This window comes from Accipiter gentilis, chromosome 17 (assembly GCF_929443795.1).
Source record: "Accipiter gentilis chromosome 17, bAccGen1.1, whole genome shotgun sequence".
NCBI lineage: Eukaryota > Metazoa > Chordata > Aves > Accipitriformes > Accipitridae > Astur > Astur gentilis.
This window is the reverse complement of record NC_064896.1, coordinates 11,250,198-11,261,662: the sequence shown is the minus strand read 5'-3', so window position 1 is coordinate 11,261,662 and position 11,465 is coordinate 11,250,198. Positions and strand designations below refer to the sequence as shown.

The following is an 11,465-nucleotide window of genomic DNA, read 5'->3' as shown; positions in this document are numbered from 1 at the left end:
CTACTGTTGCCTTCTTGCTAGACTCAAGGAGACAAGGAAATTCCTGGAGAATGGAGTCATTCTTGAAGGAAAGAGGGAGTCAATCCTATTCCCTTCCAGCACCGATGCTTTTTATGATGCTGCCAGTGCCCCTTGCAGGAGGTCCTGCCTGAGAGACAATGGGATCAGAAGTTTCCACCATCTCCTCTGAGCCCCTAAAGCACTGACATTGCCTTGTAAGATGTTTCTTCAGTTTGTCTCCTGGGTTTTCCTGATGAATCTCTGCTTGTGACCTGCAAACCCAAAAGCTCTTGCTTAAGAAACAAAAATGGTCCATGGGATCAGGTAGGACAGGTCTCCATTTACTGCCAAGAGGGTTGTAGGAAGGAGCAAAAGTGCTGCTCACTACCACTGCTACTTGCTTTGTAGGGATACACAGTTTAAAGCTCCTTTCCTTCCTTTCTCTCCAAAAGACTATTTGTGGATTTCTGTGCTGGAAAAAGCTTAATCTGTTCAATTTTGTCATCCAGTTCCAAGGGAAATACAGGTGTGAACTGAACTGCAAAGTTCTAAGGTGACTAAGAGTGCAGAAAGGGGTGGAGGTTTGACATGTACAGTTTGACCTGGAACTGCCAAGCATTTGTAAATTAGAATTCTCTGACAGCGCCTGCTTGGGAGCCTGCTTATGGCACCTGCTTATGGGCAGCACTGACCCAGCACCAAAACTGAAGGGGCTGCTATAATCCAGAGCACTGTAAGGAACACCATCCTGTGCATGCATGTAAATTCCTATCAGAATAATTTTTTTTTTTTTTTTTCCAGTGCTTACTAAGAGCATACAAGTGTCTGTGGGGAAATACCAACATTCGTTCTTCTCAGAGGTGAAACCCTCTACTTGATGAAGTACAAACTCCCTTTTGGAGGCAGTTTGGGTTTTTTGTGTCCAAAGTGATTTTACATTCTTAGCCATAGACTGCCCTGCAGTGGCGAAGCCAAAATCTGCAGCCTTGCTGACATACAGGATCTTTTAAATTCCTTATTTAGAAGTAGTTTGCCCATCACTAGAAGGGACAGAAAGAGCCCATGCAAACTACAGAGAAAAAAAAAAATTAAACAACAAAAAAAAAAAGAAGCAAGGGAGATCTTGGTCTTCGGTGTAAATATAGTGTGCAGCAAAATGCCACTAGTGGCTTGGAAAATTTTATCTCTTTTTCATAGGAAACAAGGCAGATTTGATCACACCTTGTATCTGCTTGTGTACAGAAGCTATTGTTGACTTCAGCCAAATTTAACTGCACAAATGAAGATCTAAAAGACAGCTAAATGTCAACAGATTTTGAAAAAAGTGGTTTTTGCAAATGACTCAAAGAAAAGTATGGCTGTAGTGTCAGCACAGAAATCATTAGACAACAAAGAATCCACAGAGAGTGATCTTGTAAATGCCCCAGGAGAAAAGTCTCAGTCACATCTCACACTGAACCTAGAGACAGAAATCCTTCGAAACCCATGCTAAAGCAGAAACCAGGCTTCATTATTTCTGGAGCTTGCTTTGTAAACTGACAAAACTTCCTTCTTCTTAGATCAGCTACCTCTCCCCCTCCACAGAAATTAGCTCTGTGATCATAGTATCCTAAAGATGCAAAGCTTCTGGAGTTTCATTTTCTGTGCATTCCTACCAGCGTCTGCATTCTAAGCTGCAATACATTTGGCAGGGCTAGTAGTAGCACAAAACGGTGCCACCAATTCTTTAGGTAGCAAAGATGCTTGTATTCAGGTTGGTTCTGGCTCAAACTCACAAGGGTAAAGCACAATTAGTGTTCATTAACAGAGACAAAATAACACCGAAAACATTTTCCACACACAACAGAAAGTGTAGATTACCCTCATTGTACTTCAGATGATCCAAGAGAGATGTCCATCTCTCAGCTAATCTTCTTCAGCTCTCCTTACAGTAAGATCAGATCAACAGGCACTTTAGAATGCAATGCAGCTAACATCCTTTGGATATGTCCTTTGTTATGAGACAAATGAATGTCAAAAATGGCTATTTTTCTCCCCTTCCTGTAGAGGAAGCCTAGGATTACTAGCTCAGAGATGGGCATCTGGTTTGCAAGCATTGGAATTTGGAGACCTCTTACTATAGTACTAACTATACATCCCTTCATATTCTCATACCTGAGGGACTACTTTCTTAATGAAAATACATAATTGTGATAAACTGAGACAGTTCTAACATACACAGCAGCCCTGCTAAAATGAGATCTAGTGCTGAACGAGACGTTTCTCTGGGTCATCTGGATCACTTCATGATGCATTATTCATCTTTAGCTTTGTTTGGGCTGACAGCATCAACTTCTGCACCACCTTACACATTGAGTCCTCCAGACAATACCTTCTGACATTTCAGTTTTTAAGGACCTAGCAACAGATACCCCCAAAAATTTAGGAAATATGTCACTTGATTTCCTACAACTTGTTAAAGAACTTTTTTTCTCTTTTAAAAGTCAGGCTCATCAAGACAGCATGCGAATAAGTACAAAACCCATGTTTTTTGAAATGTGCTTTTAATCGTTCAGAGAAAATAAGCTGATTATAAAAAGACCCAAAAGGCTGTGCACTTGGAAGAACACAAATTTGTCTTCTTATTTTGTGCACAAATAAATACAACAGTGTTAAAAATAATGGAAGAATAAACAGGGTACAGTAATGGGGAAACACAAAGTTCAAAAGTAGTCAAGGAAGATGAGAATTGTCCTTTTAGTTGAATGTTGCTAGTTTTTTTCCCCTTCATTTTGCTGTTAAGCTGATGGCCCTCTTGATACGGTTCAGAATGCTTGCCTTGTCATTTTCTTCTGTGCTCTGCAACTCACTGGATTGTGAGCTGCTACATTCAGTGTCTTGACAGCTGCAGCTTTCCACGTATATATACTTATGTGAAACTGAATGCCCAGTGGGGCATTTCAGCTCCACTTCTCTCACAGTAGTCCTTGATTCCCTGCAGCAGGAACAGCTGTGGTCCATAGAATTGGCCTCAGCAGAGTATCTGTTAACATGGAAAATGGCAACATTACTCTGTGCCGGAAGCCAACATACAGAGGAGAGGGTGAAATTAGGTACAGAACTCCTGTGAGAAGTTTGGGATAATGTGTAGAAGAGCTTAATAATAATAATTAATAATATGTAGATGAGCTTAGCACTTTCATTAGCCACAGTTGTGGCTAATGAAAGTGCTAAGCTCATCTGACAGACCAGTGGTTATAACAATATGCTTTTAAAATTCATTGCATTTGCTGAGATTTTTTCTGATAAAACAATTAGTATGGAAGTCCTTGTAAAAAAAACCCCAGTGAGTTCTAGGAGCTCAGCTTCCTTATATTCCTCTCACCATCCTGGCACTGATGGATGTTAAATACACCAGATCAACAACTGAGGGCAGACAAAGCCCTGACCCAAATAAGAATACTGCATAGATAAGTGGCTATAATGTCATCTACAATGGCATCACATCAATCAATTGGCTGCAAGGGCTACAATTGCATCACATGAATCAAAGTGCATATCCCAAACCAGGCAGTGTTAACAGGAAGGGAAAGCAGCAGCTCTTTCTGGTTTTATCTCACAGCAAGGTATTTTTTGCAGCTTTGTGTTCATCAGCTTCCCAAGCACCATTCTTAACCTGCAGAATCTGTCAAAATCAGGCTACAAACTGTGTCAAGAGACATCTTTTACTTGTATTTGTGTGCAGAGGCAACCACAGCAGGACTCTAAGATGATAAGGTATTTCAAAATACTAATAAACTCCCTGGCTATTCATGGTTCAATCTGAGACTAAATATCAGTTTTCTCCCATGTAAGGTACCATGTGGCATATTCAGTGATAGGCAGCAAATGGAAGTTTCTTTGGGGAGTTAGAATTACATTTTTTTCCAGTGTTTTGATAGCTCAGTACCTGGTGTCCTACTAGCCACTTTCTTATAGCCAGTTTCTTGTAGATTCTCTTATTTCAGAGAAAAATGTACAGTGAAACTATTCTACTAGCACCAGCACTCCACCCCTATAGCATTTGGGTTTTAATTTCTTTATTGTATAAAAACTGTGCATGTTTCAATTTTCCTTTAAAAAATGTATGTGTTTTTCATTTTAGATGTTAATTATTGAGAAGCTTTTCAGCTTATGAGCATCAGGCCTGGCTGCTCTCTGGGCTCATTCCCATTACAGGAAATAATCCATGATCTTTTGTGATGTTTTCCAGCCAAGGTGGTCTGACACAAATTACAGACAAGCCAATTCTTAATGGATGGATAGGCCTTACCATAGCTGTCTGAATCCCAAGGCAATTTAATACGCTTTTCTACTTTGTATTAAGACAAATCAACTGTTCAGTCACAGATTTCATGATTTTGTGCCCATGATTTGGGGAGCAGATAGTTTCAGGTCTTCTACCATTCTGTAGTCTAACTATTTACTGTTCCTTTTATATGAACAAGCTCAGTGCCAGCAGAATTTGAATCTCATTTTCCAATCAGTTGACTTACAGTGAGGAGGTTCCACATGTTCCTTCACATTCAGTCATGACAACTCTGTCCACAGAACGGCAGCCCTTATAGACGATGAAGTCTTTTCTTTGACGGACAGAGCAGGGTGTGGGACTATCCAGAGGCGCACCTATAGGCAAGGATCAGAAAACACTTTCAGTGAAATAGCTCCAGAAGTTCCTTGCAGTTCATCACCCTCTGGGCTTCACTAGTGCCCTCAAAGAATTGTCTTAAGTGGTCTTTCTGCTCCAGTATAAACTTTCCCAGAGAGATTGGCCAGTGAATGCTTGGAATAACAAACATAAATATAAAAGCATCTATTTAAATACAAACATATCAGCCTCTGTGGCTGGAAAATGGTTTGATTTAAGAAGAAAATTCATTCTCTGTAGTGTTGATTCAGGTACATTGGCATACTTACAGGTTCTGCAACAACCATTAGGTAAGAATGTAATAGTTCCCTAAAAAAACCAAAGAAACAGGAGAAATAATATTACTTTCTTTCCCTATATGAAAGAGGCTTTTAGGGCAATGGCTGGAAATAACCAGCAAAAACTGTAGCATTGATCTGAATAAACAAAGACAATGGTTTCTTCCAGACTTGATATCTATCAATTTACAAAGGATTGTGGAAATAAAGATAAGGTTTTGAAGAAAGTCTACAGTGAACATAATGCAATTTTTCCTCAGAAACAATTCCAAAAAATGTTTTTTCAGAGTCTTATGTATTTGAATGGGAAGTATGCATGGCATTACTGGCAGCCTGCTGACTGAACAGCTTGAGTTTCTGTAACATTCAAGAAAACATGGCTCTTGTTCAGACAGGACCCTGCACAAAGCAGTCAATGAGAACTTTGTATCTCAGTGCCGACCAGTGTTTTGGCTACTGAGAGACAGCTGCCAGCTATAACCCTTGAACTCTCATCCAGGTATCTTATTTTATACACTCTATAGGTCTGTGCATGGAAGCAGCAGAAACTTTTGCCCTTGGGACTGAGCAACTTTGGTGAAAGGCCATCAGAGCTTAATTTGACTGTTGTTGCTAGCTAGGTGGCTGAACTAAACTGAAGTAATCTATGCACTGAGTAGAGGGTGAGTTTTCCATATTTACTTACAGGTTTGCAGCTCTCTTCATTGAATGCTGGGCAGGTAATCTCAGATGTGGAAGAGATAAGCTGGTTGTGGATATTTACACAGCTATAAATAGTGCAATTGTTGTAAGGATCATTTTTAAACTCTCCAGGCTGCAAACGAAATAAAAAAAAATGTAATAAGGAAAGCTGAAACAAGCTCAGACAAAAATTTTCTTGTCCTCTGACAATGACTTTCCTCTTGTTTCCCAGACAATTATTTTTAGAATAATAGCTGTTTTGGATACAGATTATTACATGTATTGCCGTATGCCATATGTGGAGAGAATCTTCAGTTTTACATGGGATTCCCCTTGGAAAAGAAATATCCTCTAAAATACATAGAGAGCATTAGTAGTTATTCACAAAATCATCCATGCCAATCAATTTTGCCTAGGGAAAGCTAAACTGTTGTATGGTAATTAAGAAAAATCCTAAACTTTCACCCTACAGGGGCAATAAAATTGTTTCATATGCAGGCTTTACTGGTGTTTTTCAGTACACAGAAATCAAATAATAAACCCCAAGCTTCCCAACACTGCAAGAAAAACCCTTCCAATGGTATTGGATTTGTCATTCCAGGAAGAGCCTTTCAGAAAATTTGATTTCCTGAGTCCTTTCTTCAGGCCAAAAAAATTGGAGATAGGCTTTGCTTTAGGTGAGCCTCTGACCTTCCAGGTGCAAAATTGCACTAAGTCTTATCTCTGACAAGGAGATGTTCTCGCTCTAAAAGGGGGAACTTTACAAATTTGATACAGACGTAAGATATAGAGCATACTTACACTCAAGATGAGGTCAGAATTATGTGATGTATGTATAACACACTTAGTCTGCACACATCTTCCACAACATTCGCCTTTCACTGGTTGACTTTCATATCCCTAGATATTAAAATTAATTAAAAATGAAATCACTATGATATATGCATTTTTGAGAAATAAATTGAAACATACTAAGACACTAATTGATTATGCTTTGAAGTGCACTCCAGATTTGTGCCTTTCTGTGTTCCAACCCAATGGAAGACAAATAAAAAAAGCACGATATAGATGGAATAAATCAAACCACTATAATAAATATGCCTAATAATTAAATATCACTCCAATAAGTGCTCTAGAGAAATTTCCCAGCTAACCTCCCAATGTGAACTGAATACCGTAAGTTACACAGTCAGGCTTCATGCAATAGATTGCTCAAGGACAGTTGGTATCCACACTGAAGTTGGACTCTGGATTTCTGCTTCCTGTCCTTTGCTTATATCACTCATTGATCAAACTGCTTTTCACATACATGGGTATTTTGTGGGTTTTCTTTGTTTGGTTTAAGTTTGTCACTTACTGGTTCACAATATGTGTTGCACGGAATATGTTCACATAAGATGATATTCAGTTGAGTGCTGATGTTAACTTCATTAGTGCAGAAACAATTCTGACACTTATCAACAAAGACTGAGGAATTAGGCTACAAATTTTAAGAAAAAAGTTCATATATTAATGAGATATGACATGTGACAGACATTTCTTAATTTTCAAAAAATCTGTAAACCAAGCTATGGAAAAGGAAACAATCATAAAGACTATTGGATAGCTATTTGGCTAGCCATTTATGAAGACAACATTTTAAATACCAAATTTAATTTAATGTGTGTCTTTATTGAAGTCCTGTATAGCAATGATAAACTCAGATATTACAAGGACAGGTGTCATACAAATATCTGCAATAAAATTACTAGACCCAACAATTTATTAGGAATCTAAGTCTGTTTAGAATAATACTTATTTACAGATATTTTCATTTCTGAAAGCAGTCTTAAAACTGCAATAACATGCTGAGAGTAAATATGGACTGACTTTTAAAAATGCATGCACACTTAACTCTAAACCCAAATGTCTCTCTGATACTGACACACAAACAACTTTTCAGTCCCTTTCAAACACAGTAACCTTTTCAGAAAAGATTTAGGCTTTGTGAAATTGATGAACTCCTGACAGGAATTTGAAAATTTCTAATATATTGATTGTACTAGATAAACCTCCTCATAGCACTTCTGATAAAGCATAGTAACTGGTGTTTTAAGCATTTCCAGAAGACTGTTGAAATATGAACTTACCAAGAACTCAGCATTCTGATGTACACAAACCCTCTTGGGAACTGTTAAGAAGCAAGGAGTTAGGTGGTTACTAGGGGAAAAAAAGCCCAAAACAAAACTTCTTCACCCCACTCTAGTCAATCTAATTTCTTCCACAATGAATCACAATGCATATGGTCAAATGCATTGGTTATTCCCCATTTCTGGTAGCAGATATGACATATATAAGGTATAAGAACAAATACTGCGTGTGCAAAAAGGGAGGAAGATTTGGCCCGATATATGCAGTCCAGTTCATAGCCAAGAATGCCCACCTAACAGGTACAAGTAGCTCCTTGTTTCAATTACCAAGAACAAAGCAGACTTTGTAAAGCTACCTTCTACTGGGGACACTTAGAGGGATGTTTTGCTAGATTAAGCTGAGACCACAGTCCCAGTTAGTCCTGTAGCTGTTCTTACAAGTACTTAGAACAAGAAAATTGAACTTGAGCCACCTGAGCTATATCTGATTTCTTAGTTGTTTGTCATAACCATAGCAGTAGTAAACAATGTTAATAGTAACCAATTTGTAGAATCTGACTGTGTTTATTACCTCTTTCAACATGCTATTGCATACAGCCTAACAAAGTGTGATGCTAAATTATGTAATATGTAATGCTAATCATTGTAATATATTTTCAAGGGACTTACCACACTGGTACACAGGACAGCACTGACCACTGGGAATATGAGAATGAACTTCAAATCCCAGTGTACACTTGGGGGCTTTACTTGTGCACAAGCTTGTATTGCATTCTGGAAAAAAAAAAAAAAAAAAAAAAAAGCCAGAAAGTACACTAAATCACAGCTACTAGAAATAGGCATCTATCAAAGCATTTAGGATAGACTTTCCATTGCTAGGAAACAGTCCAGATCCTCTCCAAAGAAACAGATTGCAGAAAGAGAACATTTTTTTCCTAGTGAATCCAGGCACTGGATTGGGGGACTGCACTAGTTTATGAAACGTTTTCTACCATGTAATTACCAAGTGTTAAAAAGTATCACAATTCTTTGCAGAGAAGTAGTGGACAACTGTTACTCTCTCCAAGGTTGTAGGCAACTGCTGCAAAAGGAAAACCCACATAGAATTTCATAATCTATCTGCATTTTATTTGAATAAAATGTGGTCCTGAACTCATGAACTATAGGTTTAGTTGAGTCCCATAACTGTAAATTCAGTTATGCTGAGTCATTGCGATATTAAAACATATTTTCCTTAACACTAGGCAAGCTGATTTTAAAAAGCATGAGGAAAGATACTATTTTGTGACTCCCTGCTGCAGGTCTCTGGTGCTAAACTAGTTCAGTTCTCTTTTCCTTTCTATTCCTAAAAGGTATAGAAAGACTAGAAACAAAAGTATAAACTCACTGCAGGTGACAATGGGGCAGCAGGAGTCTTCAGAATTTACTTCATTGACCTCATAGAAGCCTTCTCCATCACAACTGGTCTTATTTTGTTCAGCACATTCATGAGGCTCACATACAATGCCATTTCCACCTTCCACGCAAATACAGTCCTGACAGTCTATTGTAAACTTTTCCCCAAACTGTCATTATAGAAAATAAAGTGAGTGGTTACTCAAGCATGGTTACTAATTAAAAGAACAGAAGCAAAAACAGGAATGAAAAGCTGGGAGACAACAAAACAAGACTGCACCAGTGGAGACCACTCTCCTCTCCCTACCCCCAGCTTCTACTTGAAATACAAAAACATACAGCAGCATACCTCTCTTGGTATTTTGTCCACTCCAACACAGCCTGTGAAAATATCAAAATAAATTTCCATTACTACTCATATAACAGCAGACATCTCTATAATATGTTGTATGAGTACTGCATACAGTCAGATCTATGTTGCATACGTGAGAAGGAAACAACAAAGAGGAAACAAACATGCATCCAAGTGAAGCAGTATAACTCACCACAGGTTTTCACACAGACATCCACACCAGAGTCATACAGCATTGTTCCATTAGGACAGAAACAGCCTTCTACTTGTTTAGTTGAAGTTTCGTTTTGTTGACTGTAGGAGATAAAATGTTCAGAGGAACACCATTACTGTCATGGGCATGCAGAGGAGGATTATGTCAAATAACTTTTCACTGAAGATACAGTGGCAAATGATAATGTTTGCGACTTAGGGATTGTCAGTGTTCACGTTTGGTATAGCCAAACAATGTAAACAGTACAGGCACCCAGATTTAGGATTAAGAGAACAGTGGTACCAAATTTGACAGTTGATTTAAGATATAACAGGAGGTTGATTTCTCTCATCCACCTATGCATTCAATATGACTGAACAGTTGTATGAGCTATAACTAACAGTGAAGAAATTATTTACCTTGATTTGCAGGTTATCTCTTTAATAGGACCACATGCTCTGTATTCTTTATCCGAGGGGCATTTATAAGCTGGAATGGGAGAATAAAAAGGAGGAAGAGCTCAGTAACAGTATCGTATAAAAGCCCTGTCCAGAAATTAAACACTGACTAATCATTTTCCATGTATCTTTGATCATCTTGAGAAGCAAAGAGAAAAAAAACCCCAGATATCAGACTCATGTCTGAATGGAATTATTTTATGCAATTTAGCCGTAGACATATAGCACCATACTTTACATTAAGGAGATAAAACCAAGAGTCTACATCTTGATTACAGTTTTTTTCATAATTTCAGTCTCTTTTGAACAAGTTCTTAAAGGGGAGTGTATCCCTACCCTCTGTCCTCTTCTTACTACAGCTGAAAATGAATGAATATGTCACTAAATACAGTGCGATCTGCTCATGCCTGCAAAACACAAAACTGCCTGTGTACAAAAAAGTATCTACTGATACAGATGTTTCTGGCACAGTCAATAGATGTATATTTTTGCAGGCTCGTTTATCATTTCCATTGTGAAAAATGTTCCCTTAGAGGAAAGCAACTGGTATTATTCATTGGTGTCTTCATTGCTCGAAAACCAATATGGCTTACCGTTAGGACATTGTTGCCGAAAGAGTTCCATATAAGCTTCCCTAATAGTTCAAGATAAATGGCCAAATACTTACAGCAAACACCATTGGTATGACTCCTCCAGTCAATGCATACACTTTGATCAGCACAGGTGGCAGCATAGGTCTGCAGACTTGAGCATTCCAGGTCTAAGTTGGGAAGTACACAACTATCAAAAACGCAGGCTGCATAGTACTTTTCAGGCTGGACAAAACCATGGCACGGCTCAAACAAACTAGAAACAGAAACATTTATCATTATTAGTTACCGAATGATCCATGAATTCTTCAATGTGCTTAACATACTATAACATGGCAACAATGGTGCTTAACGAGGTATGAACAAGGACTATTACTGAGAGGTTTTTACTAAGAGCACTAATCTAGATTGTAACATTTCAACATATCTTAAAGCATTCTCCCCTCACCTACAAAACACTCAGGCACAAATATTTTCTGTCCAGGAGCTACATGAATATTATGAAGTGCAAGTATGAACTACTTTTCTAAAGACATTTTTGGGTTTTGTTTTGTTTTTTTCTTAATTCTGATACAACATTCTAAAAATGATGTCTGTTTTCAGTTGGACTCTGTTTTCTGCTGAGTGTGTGAAAAGGCAAGAGCATAGGACAGTGGAGAGCAGAGAGCATGGAAGAACATAAGAACATTGAGGAAGTTTAATGTAGCAGCCAGAGGTTGGAAG

The 11,465-nt window shown here is 38.2% G+C and overlaps 1 protein-coding gene across 17 annotated transcripts in view; it reads right to left on the bottom strand.

Moving 5' to 3' along the window:
• Positions 1-2,574: 2,574 nt before the first annotated feature.
• Positions 2,575-11,465, bottom strand: part of MUC2 (mucin 2, oligomeric mucus/gel-forming) — a 68,857-nt gene continuing 59,966 nt past the window's right edge. For 15 of the 17 annotated variants that reach the window (XM_049820698.1, XM_049820705.1, XM_049820704.1 and 12 more), the window contains 13 exons: positions 10,820-10,998; positions 10,114-10,183; positions 9,695-9,795; positions 9,499-9,530; positions 9,142-9,319; positions 8,424-8,528; positions 7,755-7,795; positions 6,983-7,105; positions 6,427-6,525; positions 5,630-5,758; positions 4,936-4,975; positions 4,515-4,644; positions 2,575-3,022 (listed from right to left, as the gene is read on the bottom strand). In XM_049820698.1, the coding sequence (XP_049676655.1) occupies positions 2,767-3,022; positions 4,515-4,644; positions 4,936-4,975; positions 5,630-5,758; positions 6,427-6,525; positions 6,983-7,105; positions 7,755-7,795; positions 8,424-8,528; positions 9,142-9,319; positions 9,499-9,530; positions 9,695-9,795; positions 10,114-10,183; positions 10,820-10,998 (1,483 nt within the window). In that variant the 3' untranslated portion in view covers positions 2,575-2,766. Of the gene's footprint in view, positions 3,023-4,514; positions 4,645-4,935; positions 4,976-5,629; positions 5,759-6,426; positions 6,526-6,982; positions 7,106-7,754; positions 7,796-8,423; positions 8,529-9,141; positions 9,320-9,498; positions 9,531-9,694; positions 9,796-10,113; positions 10,184-10,819; positions 10,999-11,465 lie in introns of those variants that run through there. The other 2 variants (XM_049820699.1, XM_049820713.1) reach the window with 2 other exon arrangements.